Source organism: Theropithecus gelada, chromosome X (assembly GCF_003255815.1).
Source record: "Theropithecus gelada isolate Dixy chromosome X, Tgel_1.0, whole genome shotgun sequence".
Lineage (NCBI taxonomy): Eukaryota > Metazoa > Chordata > Mammalia > Primates > Cercopithecidae > Theropithecus > Theropithecus gelada.
The window spans coordinates 127,904,347-127,928,041 of record NC_037689.1 but is presented as its reverse complement, the minus strand read 5'-3'; the positions used below and the strand labels follow the sequence as shown (position 1 = coordinate 127,928,041).

The following is a 23,695-nucleotide window of genomic DNA, read 5'->3' as shown; positions in this document are numbered from 1 at the left end:
ATTTTTTTTTTTTTTTTTTTTTTTTTTGTATTTTTAGTAGAGACGGGGTTTCACCTTGTTAGCCAGGATGGTCTTGATCTCCTGACCTCGTGATCCGCCCATCTCGGCCTCCCAATGAAAATGTTCTAAACTTAGACAGTGGTAATGGCTGCACAAATCTGTGAATACACTAAAAACAATTAAATCGCATACTTTTATGTGAATTATCCCAATAAAGAATTTGGGAATTATCATTATAATATGTGAATTTTCCCAATAAAGCTGTTATAAATAAAATCATGAAGCAAAAATCAGTGGGGGGAAGACAGCTTTCAAGTTTAACTCACAGAATTTTCAGATGTGCAGAAAGGACAAACACTAGGGTGACAGCAAAGGTATGAAGAAGCAAGAGAAAAAGTCAAGGGAAAGTGGTCCTTTGCTAACAACTCCTGCTGTGGTAACATTACCAGGGTTTCACTCGCTAGCATGATGTTCCTATCACAGCTCCCATTACAACACAGGGTTGCTAGTACATTAAAAGACACATTTATTAACGACACAAGAAAATGCTTATGATAGCATGTTAAATAAAGCAAGGCATAAAATTATATATAGTATTATTCTATCTTCAGGGGAAAAGGTATACACGCACATGCCAAATTCTTAGAAAGGATTAGAACGAAATGCATCAAAATATTTTTTTCCTCTGGTATTAGGATAAGAGATGTTAATTTTCATTTTTATGCCTATCTATTTCTTTTCACATTTTCACAATGAATGTTTTACTTTTATAATTGTGTTTAGGTGTCATTTAAAGTTGAAAATAACATACCATGTGGACATCTGCTTTCTGGGATAATTACTATATTAAAAAGTTTTCAGTTATCTCTAAGTTCCCAAACTCAATTTATAAAGTGGGGCTGCTCTGCCTATGGAGTAGCCATTCTTTATTCCTTTACTTAATAAACTTGCTTTCACTTTAAAAACTAATAATAATAATCCCAGCTACTCGGGAGACTGAGGCAGGAGAATCGCTTAAACCCAGGAGGTGGAGGTTGCAGTGAGCTGAGATCGTGCCACTGCACTCCAGCCTGGCAACATAGCGAGACTCCGTCTCAATAAATAAATAAATAAATAAATAAATAAATAAATAAATAAAATGAAGTGGAAGTGACACAGCTGTGCCAAGATGCTTGATTGTGCTGATATGGCTGGCTAGCCGAAGGGTGCCTTCCTTGCTGGCTCTTTGACCTGCTTCTCATAAAGAGGGCACTCTTCACAGAAGACTGCTTTGGTGAACAAAGGCCCCAAACTGGAGCCCACAGTCCAAAATCAGGCTATAGACATGTTTTGAGTGGCCCACAGTGTTTCCAAAAGACTGAATTGGCTGTTAATATGTAAAAATCAGGATATTTCACACAGAAATGCAGATTTCCAGCATCTCTTGAAAGGCCAGAAAATTTGACCACACTGGGCTCACCGTCAATGCATGGCAGCAATGGGCTGGAGCTAAGGAGTAGCTGTCCTCTCTCAATGGGGACTGTGCTTTCCAGGACCACAGTCCCCACCACGCTACTCTCTCTCCAAATCTGTGGTAAGTGCTAGTTATACTTTGTTATTGTACTCGTGCTATTTTTTCTTACAATGAAGTTAGGAAGAAAGTGAAATGTTTTCATTATTCATGTTACAATCAGAGCGAGAAGATAAAACAAACAAAGATGAGCATGTTTGAAGAAAAATGCAAACATATTTTCTTGTTGAAATGAAAACTAAGTCCTGTATTTTTAACATGCAAATAAAACATGTCTGTCTCAGAAGAATACATTCAACAATGTACTTTGCTTCTTTATGTTAGGTGCCTCGATCATGTAAGTAGCCTGGATCATAAAAACAGTTATGTTCAGTTTCTCGAAATATAAACATAGATTTACCACATAATCCAGCAATTCCACTTTTGGCTATATAACCAAAAGAATTGAAAGCAGGGTCTAAAAAAGATATTTGCACACCCATTTACCCAGCAGCAGTATTCACAATAGGCAAAAGGCAGAAGCCATTCAAATGTCCATCAATGGTTGAATGGATAAACAAAATGTGGTATATACATACAATGGAATATTATTCAGCCTTAAAAAGGAAGAAATTCTGACACATGCTACTGCATGGATGAACCTTGACAATATTATGCTAAATAAAATCAGCCAGTCACAAAAAGATAAATATTATATGATTCCACTTACATGAAGTACCTATAATAATCAAATTGATAGAGACAGAAAATAGAATGGGGTTGGCAGGGGCTAGGGGAAGGAGAAATGGGGAACAGCTTCATGGGTATAGAGTTTCAGTTTTACAAGACCTAAAGAGTTCTGGAGATCAGTTGTACAACAATGTGAATGTACTTAACACTACTGAACCATCGAAAATGGTTAAGATGGCAAATTTTATGTTATGCCTACTTTTTACTACAATAAAATATAAAGTAGCTATGCTCCTGTGAAAAAATCTCCAATTCTATTTATTCCTCTGTTTTTGTTCCTTATCATCAGTTTATGAGAAAGTTCTAGTTAGTTCCATTTTCTGGCTTTAAATTAGATATATCAAGAAAGCGTACCCTGCTATTACCAAAAAGCAAACCTCAAGGACCATTAATGGATGCAAAGACCATTAGTTAGATGAAAGGTGATTAGATATTAGGATATATGCACGTTACTAGAATATTATCACCTCACAGATTACTTGCTAATTGCAAAGGAGGGAAAAAAAAAAAAAAAAAAAACTTATGTTTTACAATGGCGAGATCTGGTGGACGTTATCTTACCAAATAATCAAACTTGGTACCACTAATCATGGGACAGACTAATATTATGTGCCTCTTGCTGTGATGCAGTATGAAATACACAGCATCACCTATGAAGCACCCTTATCAAAAACGTTTAACATGAATCTAATCAAGCCAATATACCCTACTTACAGTTTATAGGAAATACAAAAGACAGAGAAACAACTTAAACACAATCAGGAAACATTTTATAAGAAAACTAGCCTGGCCAGGCATGGTGGCTCACATCTGTAAGGCCAAGGCCAGAGGATCACTTGAAGCCAGGAGATCAAGACCAGCCCAGGCAACAAAGCAAGACTCTGTCAAATAATAAAAAAAAAAAAAAAAAAAGAAGGAAGGAAGAAAATAAATTATAAATTAGCCTGGTCTCATTAACAGGAAATTCTAATATGGGCTAGATATTAGGTATTAGGGACTTGTTAATTTTCTTAGATATTATAATGGTATTATTATGTAGAAGAATATCCTTATTCTTAGGAGATGCATAATTAAGTATTTAATTGAGTGCCATGATGTCTGCAACCTACTTTCATTTAGCTTAGCTGAAAAGAGAGAGTGTTTGTGTGTATACACATAAACAGATAAAGCAAATACGACCAAACTTTAACAGTCATCGAATCCAGCTCACACGTATGTATTTCATAGTTGTATTCTTTCTTTTTTTTTTTTTTTTTTTTTTGAGACGGAGTCTCGCTCTGTCGCCCAGGCTGGAGTGCAGTGGCCGGATCTCAGCTCACTGCAAGCTCCGCCTCCCGGGTTCACGCCATTCTCCGGCCTCAGCCTCCCGAGTAGCTGGGACCACAGGCGCCCGCCACCTCGCCTGGCTAGTTTTTTGTATTTTTTTTAGTAGAGACGGGGTTTCACCGTGTTAGCCAGGATGGTCTCGATCTCCTGACCTCGCGATCCACCCGCCTCGGCCTCCCAAAGTGCTGGGATTACAGGCTTGAGCCACCGCGCCCGGCAGTTCTATTCTTTCAATTTTTCCTTATGCTTGAAATTTTTGTTATGAAAAATTATAAAGGAAGAAAAATAGCAAAGCTCTCATTTTTATTTAAAAGTCTATTAAAGATTTCCCATTCCACTCTCTCTGTATATTCTACTAATAATCTTATTAATATTACAACACTTAGGGATTAAAAAGTTAGAGCAACAGTGATGCAAAGCAAAGTATAGATAGAAGACTGAAAGATAATATGACAAAAAGTTTAACAGAAATTATCTCTAGGCAGTGGGACTACTGGATTTTTTTCTTTTTACTTTTCTATATTTTCTCAATATTTTACAGTACATGTTATACTTTTTAGGTTAAAAAATTGTTTAAGGTAACAGCTCTTTTTTTTTTTTTTTTTTTTTTGAGACAGAGTCTCGCCCTGTCACCCAGGCTGGAGTGCAGTGGCATGATCTTGGCTCACTACAACCTCCTCCACCTCCAGGGCTCAAGCAATTCTCCTGCCTCAGCCTCCTGAGTAGCTGGGACTACAGCCGTACACTGCCATGTCTGGCTAATTTTTGTATTTTTAGTTGAGATGGGCTTTCACCATGTTGGCCAGGCTGGTCTCGAACTCCTGACCTCAAGTGATCCACCCGCTTTGGCCTCCCAAAGTGCTGGGATTACAGGCATGAGCCACAGCACACGGCCAGTAACAGCTTTTGAACACAAACACTACAAAGACATACGTCATCGTGTTAGTACAAAACTGGCAAAAAAAATACACTGAACAACTACATTCACTGTGAATATGATCGAAATGACCATCTCAAATAATGTAATAACTTTCCCCACCTATATAATCCCTAAACATTATGCAGAAATAAAAGGCCAATGATAAGTTTTGGGCCTTTCAAAGGAGATGAGGAGTTTCTTACCTTAGTTTCTGGATTATAATTCACGATTTTATGTCTTTATATTAAAAAAGTATTCTTTGCAAATTATAGGAACTGAGAGTGTAGAATAATAGCAGGAAAAGAGTACTTACCCTCCACAGACCCCTGGTGCCTTCTTGTTGGTATATGTCGATAAAGCTTCCAATCATGCTCCCTTGGAACAAGCTTCCTTGAGCCTGCATTCGAATCTAAAATGAAAAGAGGTGAACATTTTATTTTGTCAGAGAGAACCAAAATGCTAAATTCATTTTAAATTCATTTAAATTCATTTTAAATTTATCTAAAATGTAAAAAGCAGTATTCGGGAATCCCAGAAAAATATCTGCTATTATGATAAAGTTAATTAGTTAAACTGTATAGAAAAAGAATTTGTGTCAAAGTGTATTTTATAAAGATGATTTTCATCAGCCTCACATTCCTCACACTAAGTCTATTATTTCTGGAGCTAGAAGAAAATCTGGGGAAAAGAAAGAACAAGTGCTCAGCAGGACTAAAAAATGACTCATTTAGTGAAAAATTAGAAACAACTTAATATCCAAAAACAACAACTACACAGATTGGTTACAGAAATTATACATTCATTTAATAGAATACTATGGAGCCATAAAATTTTGTTGTACGATGGTATTTGCTGACACTGAAAGATATCAAAAATTGCTAACCAGAAAAAAAAATATTGCAAAGTACTATATCATTTTTATTAAAAACATGTAAACTTAAAAATATCCATAAGCACAGCAAAGAGATGAGGTGAACATATAAAACTAAATACTTACAGTGGTTTATGTCTGAGTGGTGAGGCTACAAGTAAGCATTTTTCTCTTTTGTGTTTTTTCTGCCTTCCACATTTTTCTACATTAAACATGCATTGCTTATGTAATTATAAAAAGGAAAAATGTGTTTTAAAATATAATTTTATGTTTATGAGACCTTAAGTTGAGTTCTATTTATAAAAAGCATGATATTATATTCTGCCAAGTGGCCTTTCAGAGCTGCAAGAAAGGAAAGATAGCATTAAATGGCCGTGTAAAAGGTTTGGTACAATTCCCCACAGACTCTGCACACATACAATCCTAGTAGTCAGTCACTAAATACTAGTGGCCCAAATGTAGGCCTGATTTTTATGCTACCATTCTAGGTTTCAACAAATGTATTTAGTAAGTCATGTAATGGCAACATGCTTTTATGCAGAAAGTTAACTGTTACTACTAAGAGTTTTAAAATATTATAATTATAAAAACCTAAACCCATTAAATCAAGATACAAACTGTCACAAAGACAAATCAAAACTACTAATACACTGTGGTAAGTAAAACACTTCTTTAAGGAGGTGATTCCTGAGCAACACAGGGACTAGCATGAGGCAAGTGAAGTGCTTTTCTTAGGCATGAAATGTAAGGGAGTGCAAGAAAACCTAAGTAATCAAGATAAATGACATCTCAATATGATATTTTTTAACCAAAATTAATCTTTTCTTAGGCAAGATTAGTTTTGGAAATGTTAGGGAGTGCAAGAAAAACTCAGTAATCAAGATAAATGATGTCTCAATATGATATTTTTAACCAAAATTAATCCACAAAAAGCCATGATGAATCAAATATCAAATTTAACTAAAGCTAGGAATCAACAGGGCCAGGATTAGGGTGAGGTGAATGAGATGAGTTATATGAAATCTTGGTATCTGGTTCATCATGAATTTTTTGCATTAATTTTGATTACTTAAAAATACTGCATACAAATGTTGTTTATATTGATTACTGAGTTTTGTGGCACCTTCTTACATTCTGCATCAAAGGGGACTGCCTTACTTGTTTTGCCCTAGTCCTGGCCCTGTTTATGAGCCTTGTCTTGAAGGACAAATTCACCAGGAAAATGAGAAAGACATTTCAGGAAGAAAGTGCTACATGCACAAAGGCAAAGAAGCAGTACATAGTAGATCAGATATGGATTTAGATAGATCTTTCTAGCTTCACCTGGGGATGGGTTGAGGAAGTGGAGTACACACTAGAGTGAAGGGACAAGTTAGGAGGCTACTGAGATGAGGCCCTACAAGAGGAATGGTGCGGAAAGGACAGAGTTGAGAAAGATAGATGAGGCAAAATCTGTAGAAACTTGGTATCTAATCCAATACTAGAAGGAAGCAAAGATATAGAAGAATCAAAGATGATCTAGGTTTCTAGTTTAGATGACCCAGCAGGTCTGGGTAGTGTGGTAGATATGAGTTGTCTCCCAAAATCTACTCTCCTTTCTTGCAGCTAGATGTAGCCATGGAACTAAGTCTTTCAGAATGGTACATGAACAGAAATAATGGTTGAAACTTCCCAGTGTCTTGCTTAGAAGGAAATCACCTGTATTTCAGAATAGCCAAACGCCCTACTAAATGAGAAAAAGTTGTCATTGGCCGCCTATAATCCCAACACTTTGGGAGGCCAAGGTGGGCAGATCACCTAAGGTCAGTAGTTTGAGACCAGCCTGGCCAACATAGCGAAACCCCATCTCTACTAAAAATACAAAAATTAGCCAGGCGTGGTGGTGTGCACCTGTGTAATCCCAGTTACTCGAGAGGTTGAGGCAGAATTGCTTGAACCCAGGAAACGGAGGTTGCAGTGAGCTGAGATCACGCCATTGCACTCCAGCCTGGGCGACAGAGCAAGACTCCATCTCAAAAAAAAAAAAAAAAAGAAAGGTTGTCCTTGCAGAAGAATTCTAGCTAAGAAACATGGATGGAATGATGGAATCAGAAAATCACCACTTTGCGACCTTAAATGAAACAATTGATTCAGGTAATAGTCACCAATGGATGAAACCATTAGATGAAGGATTGACAGGAAACTACTAAGGAGAAATCGGACTGTCACGCCTGAACCCACTGATCAATCATAACATACCTATATTGGGACAACCAAACACTGTGTGCCTCCTCACATGACTCAGTATGACCTTTACAGAAACCTTCCTTTTACAGAGATAGAAGATTTAGAGGACTAAATTACAAAAGACAAATCCAAAACTTGGGAATTCTAAAGGAGAGCTGATCCCATTTATTTGACAAATTAATGGCAAAAAGCAAATAAATAAATAAATAAATAAAAGGTATATGGACAGAAGTAGAGTACTCTAGAATAAAAGGGACTTAAGAAACATAACAATTAAATATAATGCATAGGCTTTGGAACCCAAGTTAAACAAATCAACTGTAAAATATAAGACAGTCTGGAAATGTGAACACAGATTATTAGATGTTATTAATGAATAAATGTTAATTTTGTTCAATGTAACAATAGCATCGTGGTTATATAGAAAAATATTCCTTTTATGAGATGCACATCAAAGTATAGGGGGGAAAAATGACAACGTCTGGAATGTGCCTTAAAATAATTCAGAAAAAGGGAATAAAAAAGCACGTCTAGCAAAATCTCAAGCTATCTCGGTGATGTGTACAAAGATGTTCAATGTACTATGTTATTTTCTACTCACTCATATGTTTGGAATTGCTTTTCAAAAACTACATATTTAAAGATTTAAACTGTTAAAGATAAAAATGGAGGCGACAATTGAGATAAAGCCCAAGACCAGACACCCATCATCAGGGAACCGAAACTTAAGTCTTCCTATTTCTTCAGAACTGCTATCTCTAATCATAACAACAAAACATAAGCTTTATATCTTTGTCAGATGCTTCAGTGAAATGAAACCAATAACTATAGACAATCACCTTAAACAGCTGTTTGCCTTTAAAAGAAGGATAATTTATAACAGTCGATCACAAAAAAGGTCAAAATGTTTCTGCCCTTCTGCTTTATAACCTGTACTGTAAGATAAGTTTGTTATCACTCGGTTTGAAGTATCCTGGATCAAGATCTGTACTTTCTCTTATTGCATACAATAAACTTTAAAACTTTTCCTGATTTTATTTTTGACAAATCAAAAGGAAACTGCTTTCCCTTTACTCTCTCCCCATGGGCTGGAATGAAGGTTTGATGGTGCTCCAACTTCAACTATACAGATTAAAATAATACCACAGGACAGGGGTCAACAAACATTTTCTATAAGGGTCCAGACAGTAAATATATTAGGCTTTGCAGGGCTTATAACTTCTGTTGTGACTACTCAGCTCTGCCACTGAAGCACAAAAGCTTTAAGACAATAAATAAACAAATGGAGTGGCTGCGTTCCAATAAAACTTTATTTACAACAGGGAGTGGGTCAGATTTGGCCCACAGACAGTAGTTTGCCAATCCCTGCCCTAGGAGATGGCAGTGCAACAAAAATGAAGAAAACTGGATCCTGGATGAATACATGAAGTAGTGCTGCCTTACCAGCATTAACTGCAGTCCTCTAGATGGTTACATGAGAGAGAAATAAACTTGTATATGGAGATGTTTTATTTTTGAGTTTCTTTGTGACAGTAGCTTAGCCTATAACCTAACTGGTACAGTGAGAGCTAAAGTATTAAGAATGAAAAAGGCAGTCGGGCACAGTGGCTCACGCCTGTAATCCCAGCACTTTGGGAGGCCAAGGCAGGCAGATCACGAGGTCAGGAGATCGAGACCATCCTGGCTAACATGGTGAAACCCTGTCTCTGCTAAAAATACAAAAAATTAGCCGGGCGTGGTGGCAGGCACCTGTAGTCCCAGCTACTTGGGAGGCTGGGGCAGGAGAATGGCATGAACCCAGGAGGCGCGGCTTGCAGTGAGCCCAGATTGCGCCACCGCACTCCAGCCTGGGCGACAGAGTGAGACTCTATCTCAATAATAAGAATAATAATAATAATATTTTTAAAAAGAATGAAAAAGGCCACCAGGGAAAGACTGAAGAGGAGAAAAGAGCTAAAGATGGAACCTTGGGTGGGAGAAGAAAAAGATTTAAAGTATATGCATAAAAAGGAAGCCCACAAATGAAACTAAGGAATAGGAAAACTAGAAGAATTTAAATAGTGTAGTAACAAAACCAAAAAAGAACTTTAAGTAGAAGTAATTAGTCAAAATAGGTTAAGTAAGATGAGAACTAAAATGTCCACTGGATTGGATAATGAGGACATTACTGATGACCCTGCGGAGAGTGATTTCAATCAAGTAGCAGGAGTGATTACAGCAGGTTATGGAGGAAATGTGAAATGTAAAGATTACTCTTGTAAAATCTGAATGAGAAGGTAAGGAAAGAGATGGCATGGTGTTTTGAAGTCAGAGGGTCAAGAAAATATTTTAGGATAGAGCGATTTGACCATAGTTATCATTTGAGAGCAGATAATCAGTAAAGAGGAAGACACTGAAGAGAAAGAGGACAAATGATAGAGAAAGGTCCCTGATGAAACAGAAGTGAATAAAAGTAGAGTAACCAGGTTTTTTTTTAAACTTAAGCATGTATCAAAATCACTTGAAGGGCTTGTCAAACCAGACTGCTGGGCCCCATCCTACCCTTTCTGATACAGTAGGTGTGGGATGGGGCCTGATAATTTGCATTTCTAACAAGTTCCCAGGTAATACTGGTCTGGTCTGGAAAACCACTACAGTAAGACAAGATAAGGATGGGTATAGATGGAAGTTTACACATGTAGGGTAGAAAGGACACGAAATTGAGAGGTATAAGACCAGGCCATAGGAGGTCGGGTTGTCTGCTGAGAGTAAGAGGAACAAGGAACTCTTCAATTAAATTATCTTCATAAATACTTGTTCTAAGTCAACAAAAATAAGCATGGGGAAAGGACTCCCTATTCAATAAATGGTGCTGGGATAGCTGACCAGCTATATGCAGAAGAATAAAACTGGGCCCCTACCTTTCACCATATACAAAAATTAACTCAAGACAGATTAAAGATTTAAATGTAAGACCTCAAATTATAAGAATCCTAAAAGAAAACCTAGGACACACCATTCTGGGCATTGGCCTTGGGAAAGAATGTATGACTAAGTCCTCAAAAGCAATTGCAACAAAACAAAAAATTGACAAGTGGGACCTGATTTAACTAAAAAGCTTCTTCACAACAACAACAAAAAACTATCAACAGAGTAAACAGACAACCTACAGAATGGGAGAAAATATTCACAAACTATGCATCTGATGAAAATCTGGTATCCAGCATCTATAAGGAATTTAATTCAACAAGCAAAAACCACATAACACCATTAAAAAGTGGGCAAAAGAGATTAATGGACACTTCTCAAAAGAAGACATACAAGCAGCCAACAAACATGAAAAGATGCACAGTATCACTAATCATCAGAGAAATGTAAATCAAAACCACAACAAGATACCATCTCACACCAGTCAGCATGGTTGTTATTAAAAAGCAAAAACAACAGACGCTGGCGAGGCTGCAGAGAAAAGGGAATGCTTAGACACCGTTGGTGGGAATGTAAATTAGTTCAGCCACTTTGGAAAGCAATTTGGAGACTTCTTAAGGAACTTAAAACAGAGTTACCATTCAACCCAGCAATCCCATTACTGGGTATATATCCAAAAGAAAATAAATAATTCTACCAAAAAGACACATACACTCCTATGTTCATCACAGCGCTATTCACAATAGCAAAGACATGGAATCAACCTAGGTGCCCACCAACGTTGGATTGGATAAAGAAAATGCGGTACATATACACCATGGAATACTATGCAGTCATAAAAGAGAACAAAATCATGTCCTTTGCAGCAACATGGATTGAGCTAGAGGCTATTATCCTAAATGAATTAGTGTAGGAACAGAAAATCAAATACAGCATGTTCTCATTTGTAAGTGGGAGCTAAATATTGCATACTCATGGACAAAGATGGCAACAATAGACATCAGGGAATAATAAGAGGGGGGAGAGAAGGAGGGGAAAAGCGTTGAAAAACTGTTGGGCACTGTGCTCACTATCTGGGTGATGGGATCATTCATATCCCAAACCTCAGCATCATACAATACACCCATGTAATAAACCTGCACATGTACTCCCTGAATCTAAACACTGAAAAAAAAAAAACCTTGTTCTGTAAATCTAAAATGATATAAAAATTCTGTAAATTACTATCATTTTAGTCCAGAAAGACTGTCTCATATTTTTAATCCATCAACCACCAGTGGTTTATTTCATATGTGTTGTTTTTCAAGTCATTCTCTCAGTTCTCAAACCCCTCTCTGAACTGCAATAAACAGATCTCACCTGTGCTAACCTAGCCACTTGTGGTTTCACTAGTGGTCAAATTTTAAAAAGCATGTGTCCTCTTACTTTTTTCTCACAATCCCCTTAAAATAATTTTAAAATAATTTTTTAAAACTTTGGGTTCCCCTCACTTATTTTAATTCTATATTTAGTGCTTTTAACTAATCATAAGTTTAAACACGTTAACAAGTAGAAAATATTTACCATTTTTATGAAATAAGATGAAATTTTATATTAAAAGAAATGTTTCAGTCTGTGACTTGATAAAACCTTAAAGAAATCCAATTATACTCTTAATAAGTCAGCACCACCAACCTATACTGTTCTGGTTCTGAATTCAGAATATTCCAATACAGTCCAAAATATACCATTTTAAAGCCAAATCTAACCCTTAATAGAAATATTAATAAAACAGGAAAAGACAGAAGCATGACAGACTTAAGGTACCCAAATTAATTATTAAAGTAAGCTTCTCCAAAAACTATATTTCAATTTACCCCTCTGTTTGGCATCCTAGATTATACCACAGGTCAACATACCATACCAAGATTTAGAATAGGCAGGGACATGCCTTTCTTTTGTAAAACTGAGTAAGGGCTATTATGTACAGATTCATTCTTGGACCAATTTTAAGATGGAGTACAAATGGATGTGAGAGATCTGGAAATTGATTCCTATAAAACTGCATAGCCCTTGGAAAGAACCTACAGGGCCTTGCATACCCCAGTGTGAGGACCAGTGGATTAATGCATATCGTAATAAACTGACTGCCATTTATTGAGCATCTACTACACCAAGTACAATGATAGGCAGTATATATATATATATATAATCGCTAATCCTTTACAACTCTATGTTATAAACACTGTATTATCTTTGTTTTTCAAATGATGAAATTGAGGCTTAATGCAGTTAACTGATTTGCCCAAGGTTCTACAGCTGGCAAGTGACACAGCGAGAATCTGAACCCAAATCTGACTCAAAGTTTATGCTCCTTTCAAATCACACTGTGTCTCTCTTACCTTTAGAACATCGGTGGGATTGGCTATAGTGGAAGATATCACTCCTGACACTACCCCACAGATCATATTAATTAAAAGAGTTTCATCTGTGAAAAGGAAAAGAAAAAGAAAGGTCTGCTTGTATTAGGTACCAGTTTGAGAACACAGTACTGACCTACTGGAGAAAGGGAAACTTGGTTAGAGAGATGACTTTAGAAATGAACCAAAATGCTTAGGAAAATAAAGAAACTCAAATATTTCTACATCTCAATTCAGTGCTAAAATATGTTAAAACTTGTAAAATATAAATCATTTCTAAAAACATCATTATTTCGGCCGGGCGCAGTGGCTCACACCTGTAATCCCAGCACTTTGGGAGGCCGAGGTGGGTGGATCACAAGGTCAGGAGTTCGAGACCATCCTGGCTAACACAGTGAAACCCCGTCTCTACTAAAAAATACAAAAAGTTAGCCAGGTGTGGTGGCGGGCGCCTGTCGTCCCAGCTACTTGGGAGGCTGAGGCAGGAGAATGGCATGAATCCGGGAGGCGGAGCTTGCAGTGAGCCAAGATGGGGCCACTGAACTCTAGGCTGAGCAACAGAGCAAGACTCTGTCTCAAAAAAAAAATCATTATTTCTAAAGGACACTGGCTGGAACACGTCCTTTTCTTCTTCATAACTATCAATATCCCACACACGAATTCAGAAGGTGGTATTTCCCCTTTGATCTTTTCAAACATCTAAAGAACATGCTTTTTAAGTATTTTTCTGGGTAATCGTCAACTCTAAAGATTCAGGAACTGAATGTTTTTTTTTTTTTTGAGACGGAGTCTGGCTCTGTCGCCCAGGCTGGAGTGCAGTGGCCGGATCTCAGCTCACTACAAGCTCCGCCTCCCGGGTTTACGCCATTCTCCTGCCTCAGCCTCCGGAGTAGCTGGGACTACAGGCGCCCGCCACCTCGCCCGGCTAGTTTTCTGTATTTTTTTTAGTAGAGATAGGGTTTCACTGTGTTAGCCAGGATGGTCTCGATCTCCTGACCTCGTGATCCGCCCGTCTCGGCCTCCCAAAGTGCTGGGATTACAGGCTTGAGCCACCGCGCCCGGCCGGGGAACTGAATGTTAAAAGAGAAAGTCTTCTGTCTAATACAAAAAACTTATCTGAATATTAATTTTGATAGGCCTGAGATCTCTCCTAGCCTCTGTTAATTTACAAAAGATTTCTGTAGTCAAATATGAAAAAACAATCATTTACAACTAAATCTCCTTAGCAAGAAAAAAGAACAAAGAAACCAAAGAGCACATTGTTCTATAGTGAAATTCAATCTTTACCGCTCCTTCACACCATGAAGACCCCACAAATAGAAACTAAATAAACCCAAGTGAAGAATCTATGAAAGAAAAGTATTTCAGAAAGAGGTGGAAGAGAACCCTTCACGATCCCCCAAAAAAGTCTTCAGAAAAAGTTGATTTTAGGACAATAAAGTGATTCAAAGGACATTACTAACCGAAAGGCTTTCCAGCTGTCCCCAAACATCCAACAGCCCCAGGCCTGTGGTAAAATAACCATTTAGTGTAGTATCATGATGGAAAATGCTACAGCAGCAAACAGACATATGATAATGCTGAATATTCGTAAGGTAGTCATAAGTACATCAGAATTTAGAAAGTAGCCTAAAATTATTCCACCTAATAAAAGCTTATCAAAATTGCCAGCTAGAAAATGCCTTACAGTTGAAGTCCTCTTATTGATGAAGATAGCATTAATTTTCTGGACAAGATTGTTCCATGTTTCTTTTGGGATGATCACGTGCCTTGTTTGTTGCTAGGAAAAGGGACAAAATTTGAAGAAAAGGTCTCTCTAACTCGTATATCACCTCTGCAAAGATTTATTCCAAGTTAGAACAAGCTCACTTTGTCTTTGCAGTGACTCTCCTGTATTCTCAGGCACCTCATGACCAACACTTCTCACTAAGCATGATTTCAACAATCCCTTTGAGTATCACCTCAAAAGAGGGTGAGTATACTGACCTTCTAAACGTTCTACAAATAAGCGCTTCAAGCTTTGGTAAATCCCAATTTTAATGGTGCCATATGATGCTTGTCTTAGCAATGCAGGAGCAATTCTGCAAAAAAAAAAAAAAAAAAAAAAAGTAAAAAAGTTATTCTCAACATGTATTTGCAGATTATACATATCTACACAGCCTACTTATTTGCACTACCCATCTCATTCCACCCAACAACAGCAGAATATGATTTTTCTTCAAGCACTCATGAAACACTCACCAAGAAACTCAACATTCTGGATCATAAAACCAACCTCAACACATTTTAAAGAACTGAAATCATATACAATATGTTATCTGAAGATAATGGAATCAAACCAGAAATCAATAAGAAAAATCCTCAAACATTTAGAAATTAAACAACATACTTCTAAACAATCTATTGGTCAGACCAAGTGTCTGTCAAAGGAAACTTTTTAAATTCACAGGTCTAAATGACAACAAAACTCAACCTACTAAAATTTATGAGATGCAGCCAAAGCAGTGCTGAGGGAAATTTATAGCATGAAAAGCTTAAATTAAAAAAAAAAAAAAAGGGAGGGGGGAGTCTGAAATCAATAATCTATGCTCCTACCTCAAGAAACTAGAAAAAGAAGAGCAAAATAAACCCAAAGCAAGCAAAAGGAAGAAAATAATAAAAAGCACAAGTCAATGAAATTGAAAATAGGAAAATAGAGAAAAATCAATGAAACAAAAAGTTGGCTCTTTAAAAAAAACCAACAAAAGTGATAAACCTCTAGCAAGACTCACAAAGATAAAAAGAAGATGCAAATAAAAAATGAAACGGGGACTAGCACTACAATCCCTGTAGCCATTAAAAGGACAATAAGAGTATGGTATAAACAACTTTATACTCATAAATTCAACACCTTAGAAGAAATGGACAAATTCCTTGAAAACCACAAGCTGCCAAAACTCAACTAGATAAAACAGATAATCTGAATAACACTCATACCCACTTCAATGGACTGAATGTTTGTACCATCCCCAAATCAAGATCTTAAAATCCTAACCCCCAATATGATGGTAATAGGAGGTGATTAGGTCATGAGGGTAAAGCCCTCATGAATAGGATTTGTGCCCTTATAAAAGGGATCCCAGAGAGCTCCCTCACTCTCTTTCTGCCATGTGAGGATACAATGAGAAGTCTTGGCAGTCTGCAACCCAGAAAAGGGACCTCAGCAGAACCTGACCATACTGGCGCCCTGATCTCAGATTTCCTGCCTCCAGAGCTGTGAGAAATAAATTCTGGTTGTTTACAAGCCACCCAGTCTATGGTATTTTGTTATAGCACCCCAAACTATGATAACCTTAAAGAATTTGCATTCTGAATTTAGATGCTCCCCAAAAAGAAATATTCAGCCCCAGATAATTTCACTGGGGAATTCTACAAAACATTTTAAAAATTAACACCAAGTTACACAGTTCCTTCCAGAAAACAGAAGAGGGAATGCTTCCCAACTTATTTTGCCTAGTATTACCCTGATACCAAAACCAGACAAAAACAGTACAAAAAAGGAAAACCACAGACTAATGTCTCTCATGAACTTAGATGCAAAACTCCGTAAGAAAATATTGGTAAATTGAATCCAGCAATGTATAAAAAGAATTATACATCATTACTCACCTGATAAAGATTTTTTTTAAAAAAATCAACCTCTACTTCCTAACAGTTGCAGATACGTCTTTAATCATATCAACAAGGAGGCATTAGAGCCAAACTTCCACCCTATTTAAGTTCTCCTTTAAACTGGAGACATTCTCATTCATACCTCCTTTGGGATTCTTCCAAATTGCAGAACTATACTGTAGGAGGTATAAATAGAAAGACAGCAGCAGCTCAAATGGTTAGGATTTTTAAATGATGACTAAATATGCATATTTTGACTTTATTCCTTGCTATCAGAAAAGAAAATATCTTGTGATTATACATGCTGATGAAAGAACAAGGTGAAACAGATGATCCACAAATCAGGATGGTGGATCATCTTCAGGATGCTTCAGGATATACTACTTGATTTTTCCCCCAAGAAAATTACCTTTTAAATTAAGTCTAACATAGTTTAACGATGTAACATAGTTTAACGATAACACTGATATCTATTCTCTGAGTAATAAACCGGTAGCCTAGACGCAGGAGTGGCCTAGGAAACTGGCAACAGATGAACGACAAACTAGACAGTAAACCACAAATGGCTAATCAAAAGGTGATGATAAAGATGGGTCTCCCTCTCTCTCATTATGCACTTTCTGTTTAAACTGCAAGGATAATATTTTTTCAAAAAGGATAATTTTAAAGGAAGTCAGAATTTGCCAACTCAGGAGGGATATCACAAAAATATATATAATTAATTGGTGCTGTTTTTAACAGTGGCTATTATGACTCTCGGGAAATCCGCAGAAAGTCTATGCTGCAACGACATATCCATTTTAAAATGTTATTATCACTTATAGCCAAATGAACACAAAATCCAAACCTCAAGACTTATAAGGAGGAGAAATATAAACTGGCATATCAATACTGAATTACAAGTTGAAATAGTGACTATGAAACAGACACAAACTATCAGACAGCTGAAAACTATGGCTTCTTTAAAAAGCATTTCTGTTAATGATATAAGGAAAGAATCAGTCTTACCCTGAATAGAGAGCCAATACACCTTCCTCTTTACAGATGCGAAACAGTGCGTGGAACATCCCTCTATATTTTATCTCTTTGAAACGGGCATCAATGCTTTGGCCTTGAACCTGAAGTCGTGTTTTGGTAAGGTCCACAGGGAAAGTCCCTATAAAGGAACACACTCATTTATAAGTATGTCCAAAGAATCACAGTTAAGTTGTTGCTAAATATAAGCCAAGGACAATATTTGAATCCTAAGACAAAGTCCTTTTTAATAACACATAGAAGAGCTCTAGTAGAATACCACTGTCAGAGGACATGAGTTGCATGTGGTAAGTGAAATGCATTATACTATACATAGGCAGCACCAACTGACCCACAATATACTTCAAACTGTAATATGATAAAATGCTTTAAGATTGCCCTATTATAAATGCAAAATAATTAAATGTTGTTTTTTATTTCATCTGTAACGTTCAATCTGGCATTTATCAGTCTCCCTCCTGCCCCTTCCCACCCCAAGTGTCCCTACCGCTGTGTCTCATAAAATCTCCCCAAATTTTCACAAAGATAGGAAAGCATGGGATTGCTGCTCCAGATGCTCTTATCTAGTGCTACAAAGTTTTGTGGGGTTTTTCTTTTATCTGTTTACAAGAAACAAATAGTCCCCTAATATTATGAAAGATAATGGCAAAGCCCTATTTGGTTCTCCTCATCCTGGTCCCTTAGGTAATTCAGGACTAATACCAGCAGAGTGTTTGGGGGGAAATTTTCTTTAACCAAACCTCTTACATCAACAAACAGAAGTGGTCATCACATTGACAAAATATATTTCAGGGTGTAAAACTAACAAGATGATTAGGTAGCTCTGGTCACTGATGACCCGAATATCACAACACCACAGGATATGCCAAGAACGTCAGTAGTCATTCATGAATAGTTTAGAAAAGAGAATATCTGGAAGATGAAAAAACAACAATCTAAAAATATTTCAAAATTAAAATCATGTAGAAGAGACTCTTGTTTGATCTTGTGAGTATATTTTCTTCTAAAATAGGACAGAGGTTTGAAAAAAAGGACTTTCAGTACAAATAAACTTATAAACAATTTAGCATAAAAGACTATTAATACAGAAATATAGCAAAAACCCTTAAGACATATCAAGTCCCTCTATATATTCATGTATTTTACTTAAGCCTAGCAAATTAACAAATCACTAAACTACCAAAAAAGCTTTCCTTAGTTTGACTTTTCTTAACTCATCTGCCATAATATTAGTAGTACTTTCCCCGAAATATTACTTCATGCCTTTGAGACAATTTTCAAAATAACGTGAGCTTCTTATTTTTTATCTGGCTTTCACCAAAAATAACCATCATCATAAGCTACCATCTATACCATATAATGCAGATTTGTCCTTTCTCGCATTCTTACCAAACTCAGCCACGATAGAGGCAAGGCCGCCATATACAAAGGGTTTCCAATTCAGACCAGACATCTCATGACTTACAGTGGTACTTTTCTGGTGCTAAAAATAAACACAAATCAGAACAAGGCACAAGAGTGAGGAGCATTTGTTAGCATCCGATCATATAATTTAGATAAACAAAATTGGCAAATAAAACAGAGGTAGAGGAAAAACCCCACCAAGTGGAATGACACAAAATAGGGGATCCTGTTTTATGTGCTGGATGATCATGAGTTTGTTCTTTACTGACATTTTGTAGGGGTAGCCGTGTGATTCACTCAGAGATCAACCTGTGCCCTTCATTCTCTTCAGTTTCTTTAATGTTATATTTGTCCCCTCCCAGAGAAGAGGCTTCAGTCCATCCAGCACACCCAACTTTGGCATTCAACTAGATAATTACAAATGAAGGAACCCGGAATTCAAATTATGTAGGCTGAGGCATCTCATAAAAGCAGTTTACGGTATTCAGTTAGCTTGATTCAGGTACAAAGCACAGGCTTACACTACTACCCTCTCATATTCTTAGCCCTCCTATCTCTCCACTATAGGGTTTCTAGCTATATATAACTTTGTCCCCCCAGCCAGGCCCAGGCTGAGCTAAGAACCTTTACACCTTCCTTCTAGCCCCCAAAGGAAAGATAGCAATATGATGTCTCTCTTCCCTCTGACATTTAACGTACATCCATCTAGTGGATCTCGTTTGCCTTCCTCTTGGCCTTGTAAAACACACACATACAAATACTGTTCTTCTTTTATGTTCTAGTTATTTAACGATGTATTATGCTCCCAGCCTCCCTTTTCTCCTTCCCTATCCCACCCCCGTTAGACCTGTCATCGTCAATCTTTTCAGCTTTACTCTCTTTTTATGCCACTTTCAGCTTGTTCTCTCTTGGATTTTATTTTTTTCCACAGCTCTGGCCTCTAGGTTTTGCAAATTTTAGCATGTATTAGAATCATCCAGAAGGCCTATGAAAACATAGATTGTTGGGCCTCTCCCCCAGAGTTTCTGATTGGTGGTGTGGCCCTGAGAATTTGCAAGATCCCAAATAACGCTGATGCTTCCACACTTAAGAACTGCTCTAGGCATTGCCTACTAAATCCTGGTTCACCTGAAAGTAGTATCTGTTCTTAGCATGGACTCTCAGATTTCTTTCAAATATTCCTTTTTCAGAGCTTCATAGTATGTATACTTCTGAATTTCAAAAGCAACTTCCAAGTGGTTTATGGTCAGGAATGCAGACTCCTGAAGTCAGACTGTTAAAATTTAAATGCTAACTCCAGATTCATTTCCTGACTCCACCACTTACTAGTTCTGTGACCTTGGGCAAGTTATTTAATCTCTCTATGTCTCCACTTTCTGAACTGTAAAATGGAACTAATAATAAAAACTATATCATAGGGTTGTTGTGAAAATTAAATATCAAAAACACCTTGAAAAGTGCCTGGCACGCAGTTCGATAATTGTTAGTTAACTATCATTATTACATTTTTAAAAATTTAAGTACCCAAATTTACATCTTAACAGATATTACTTGCTGCCCACCCTTCCCTCCCATTGCCCAATCTGGGGTTAGCAGCTATGAGTCACAGTATCCCTTTAAACGTTTTGCTTTGCTTCCACATAAGGAATTCTCTGTAACTAAGCAAAATACAATTTTCCAGAGAAGATAGCAAACATGCTGATTAAATGTTCTAGTTACAGGCCACAAAAATCATTATGGAGTCTTCCTTTCAAGCATAGTACATATAGAGTCTGGGATAGATAACCCTTTTGGGGGAAAGTTGTTGAAAAGAATTCTAATGAGCAAAGCAGGAATAGCCACTTCAAATATCAATTGCAGCTGGAAATAGGAGTCTTGAAGACTAAATACTACCTTATCATCATTTCTAGCTATGCCCGCATTTTCCGATTAGAATTGATAGTAAAATATGACACATATAGTGAGAGTAGAGATGGAAAAGCAAGACCATGGCATATCCCCTCTTTGAGTTTGTGAGGAAAAAATTAACTCTCCATTCACAAATTTAGAGATTGCCCCAAATAGTCTTAAAGGTTTCAGACAGCTACTTTTACATAAAGTTGTCTCTCCAAAGCTTTCTCTTTACAACTTTTTTCAATTCTTTGTATTACAGAGAAAGCCTCTATCGGAACTTTACAACCTGCTACCAGCCCCTTAATAAAGAAAATGTGCTCAGCGTTCAGGGAGCGATGATGAATCAGTGAAAGGCAGGGAGCAGGGAGGACATGGCAGGAAGATGAAAGACCAGTCGCTGAATCTTACGACAGCCCAGCGGTTCCCTAGTGAAGTTCCCACAATTCTAAGGTGAAATAAAAAAAATAAGGGCATTTAGTGCTTTTTTTTTTTCAGCTAAATGTATTTAATTTAGGGACTGTCTATTATTAACAGATCACATTCTTCTTATGCCTGGAGCATAGGCTAACTAGCCTGTATTTGTGTACGCTCCCCACACTTTCATTTACATTTTACTGGCCCATGAAATCCAAAAATCTGGGGACCACAGGCAAAACCCACCATTGCCACAATCACTACTTCCCTACCCCCATCTGATAGTAAAATCTCTTTCACTCCAATGTTAGGAAAAAATCTTATGAAGAAATCCTGGATCATCTTTGATTAGATCTGTTTTTAGACACTCCCTCCTCATATTGAGCCAAAAGTCTGTCTTCCTCTAATTCGTACCCAGTCTTTGGACAAATGCATTCTTTTTTCCCTAGGCAAGCCCTTCAAATATTTAAAGACAGCTATGATGTTCTCTTACATCTTATGTTTCTCAAGCTAAATATCCATGATCTTTCTCTTCATTCAACACATTATACTTCAATTACTAGAGCTTAAACTTGCATTCACTTTTTTGGGAGCCACATTACACTATCAAATCATTAAACTGTCAGCTGAAACCTCCAAGTCTTTTACATAAAGTTGTCTACATGCATGCATGTTGTGTCACACCTATTCTACAGGTGTGCAATATTTTTTGAACCTTCTTTTATCCCTTCTATATCTTAATCTCAGGCATAAAAATAATGACTAGGATGAGGGTCAACTTCAAGATGTCCAATGTTATTTCCTCTCTTAACTAAGTAAGATCCCCGAGGGAAGATACTATATCTCACAGTACTTTTTTTAACCCCCATTATAGCTTGCATAGAATTGAGTACACATCCATTCAATACTTAGTTGGTTTTGCAGTGTGACGTCCTTTACCTGTGTATGCAGCCTGTATATAAAACATTGCAGGGGAAACCAGGAAGGTAACTTGCTGGACCTGACCAATGCTACACACCCTGTGTATGACACTATCTTGATCCCCAGATATTCTCTGCCTATGAACCCTGTTCCCTTGCTTTTGTTGCAAGGAATTACTTATGTAAAATACCCCCAAGCCCTCTAAAAATTATTTTAACTTGTAGGGGCTAACCCCAGATATGGGTAAAAGTAGTCATATCTAAGGTAAAATAAAAATATAGTACCCTAAATATTTTTACTGTATAAAGAAACCAATGAAAATTGTCTTCAAAATGCCAACATTTATTCTGAAGATCTGACTTCGGAGAATTTGATAGACTAATGAGTGAAAGTAAGAATGTCCTACAATACAAGTTACATTGCCCTATACTACTCCCAAGATCTGGTCGGGAAATTCTGGGTGCCTTTCCTGCTTTCTCCTTTAAGAAAGACTAGAAATTAGAGATTCTCAGATCCAGAAGGTAACAATGGAGAGCCAAGCAGATATTTATCGAAGGCGTGCTAAATGCCCAAACCTGCAATGCACTTTGGGTATAACCATGTTTGAAAAACACAGATATTCGTTCTAGAACCAAAACAATATTTACCATTCAACCTATCTTTCCTGAATAACCAATGAGATGGGACAGGGGAAAAAGTACAAAATACAGTACTTGCCTTTCAAGAGCTTATAATCTGGTGGAAGAAATCAAAGTAGTTCGCTAGAGAAAAATTAAGTGCTAAACTGTGTAGTACAAACTCTAAGAGCAAGAGGAGCATAGAAAAGACTACAACCAGCATGGGCTTGACTAATTTGAAAATTGCGGAGGTGAGAGAACCTAAACTGAACCTTGAGAGATGGTAGGTACAACCTGGTTAGGTGCAGGTAAGGGAGAGGGGCAAGGAAGAGACAGAACGAACAGAAACACAAATGTGAGAACAAGCACAGCATGTAGAAGCAGGCATCAGTATGGTTTGTGCTAAGAAGAAAGGAACCTAACTGGAACAGAGAATTCCCTTGTTGACTGAAACAGTATCAGACAAGAAGTGTGATAAGGAGCATGTTATGTTGAAAGGCTTGAAACCAAGGGGTGGGGGTGGGGGGCGTAAGAGGGGGCTGCATGTTTTGCTTGTGTGTGTGCGTTTAACAGAGAAGTGACTTGAGGAAATCCACATTTTAGCCTATTAGGGCTGCAGCAAACACAGTGGATTACATTACAAACGGGAGAGGCAGGTAGACTAGCTTAGGATGGTGCAAAGTACAGCAGACAAAGATGCTTGTTGGCACTGAGGTTAGAGATAGACTTCCCCAATGAAGACACAAAGAACTCGATGATGTAGGGAATGAAGACGAGGGAAGAGTTCATGATAACATTAAGCATCTCTAGCCTGGGGGGGAAACAACAACAACAAGGAATCACTGACAGGAAACTATAAATGTCCCTGCTGTT

General features: G+C 37.3%; 1 protein-coding gene across 3 annotated transcripts in view; it reads right to left on the bottom strand.

Annotated features, from left to right (window-relative positions):
* The window catches only part of SLC25A14 (solute carrier family 25 member 14), a 34,509-nt gene that overhangs the window by 10,170 nt on the left and 644 nt on the right, over positions 1 to 23,695 (bottom strand). For 2 of the 3 annotated variants that reach the window (XM_025373451.1, XM_025373452.1), the window contains exons 3-7: positions 18,963 to 19,056; positions 17,547 to 17,694; positions 14,874 to 14,968; positions 12,870 to 12,955; positions 4,798 to 4,893 (exon numbers count right to left, since the gene is read on the bottom strand). In XM_025373451.1, the coding sequence (XP_025229236.1) occupies positions 4,798 to 4,893; positions 12,870 to 12,955; positions 14,874 to 14,968; positions 17,547 to 17,694; positions 18,963 to 19,056 (519 nt within the window). Of the gene's footprint in view, positions 1 to 4,391; positions 4,485 to 4,797; positions 4,894 to 12,869; positions 12,956 to 14,873; positions 14,969 to 17,546; positions 17,695 to 18,962; positions 19,057 to 23,695 lie in introns of all 3 variants that reach the window. The other variant, XM_025373450.1, reaches the window with a different exon arrangement.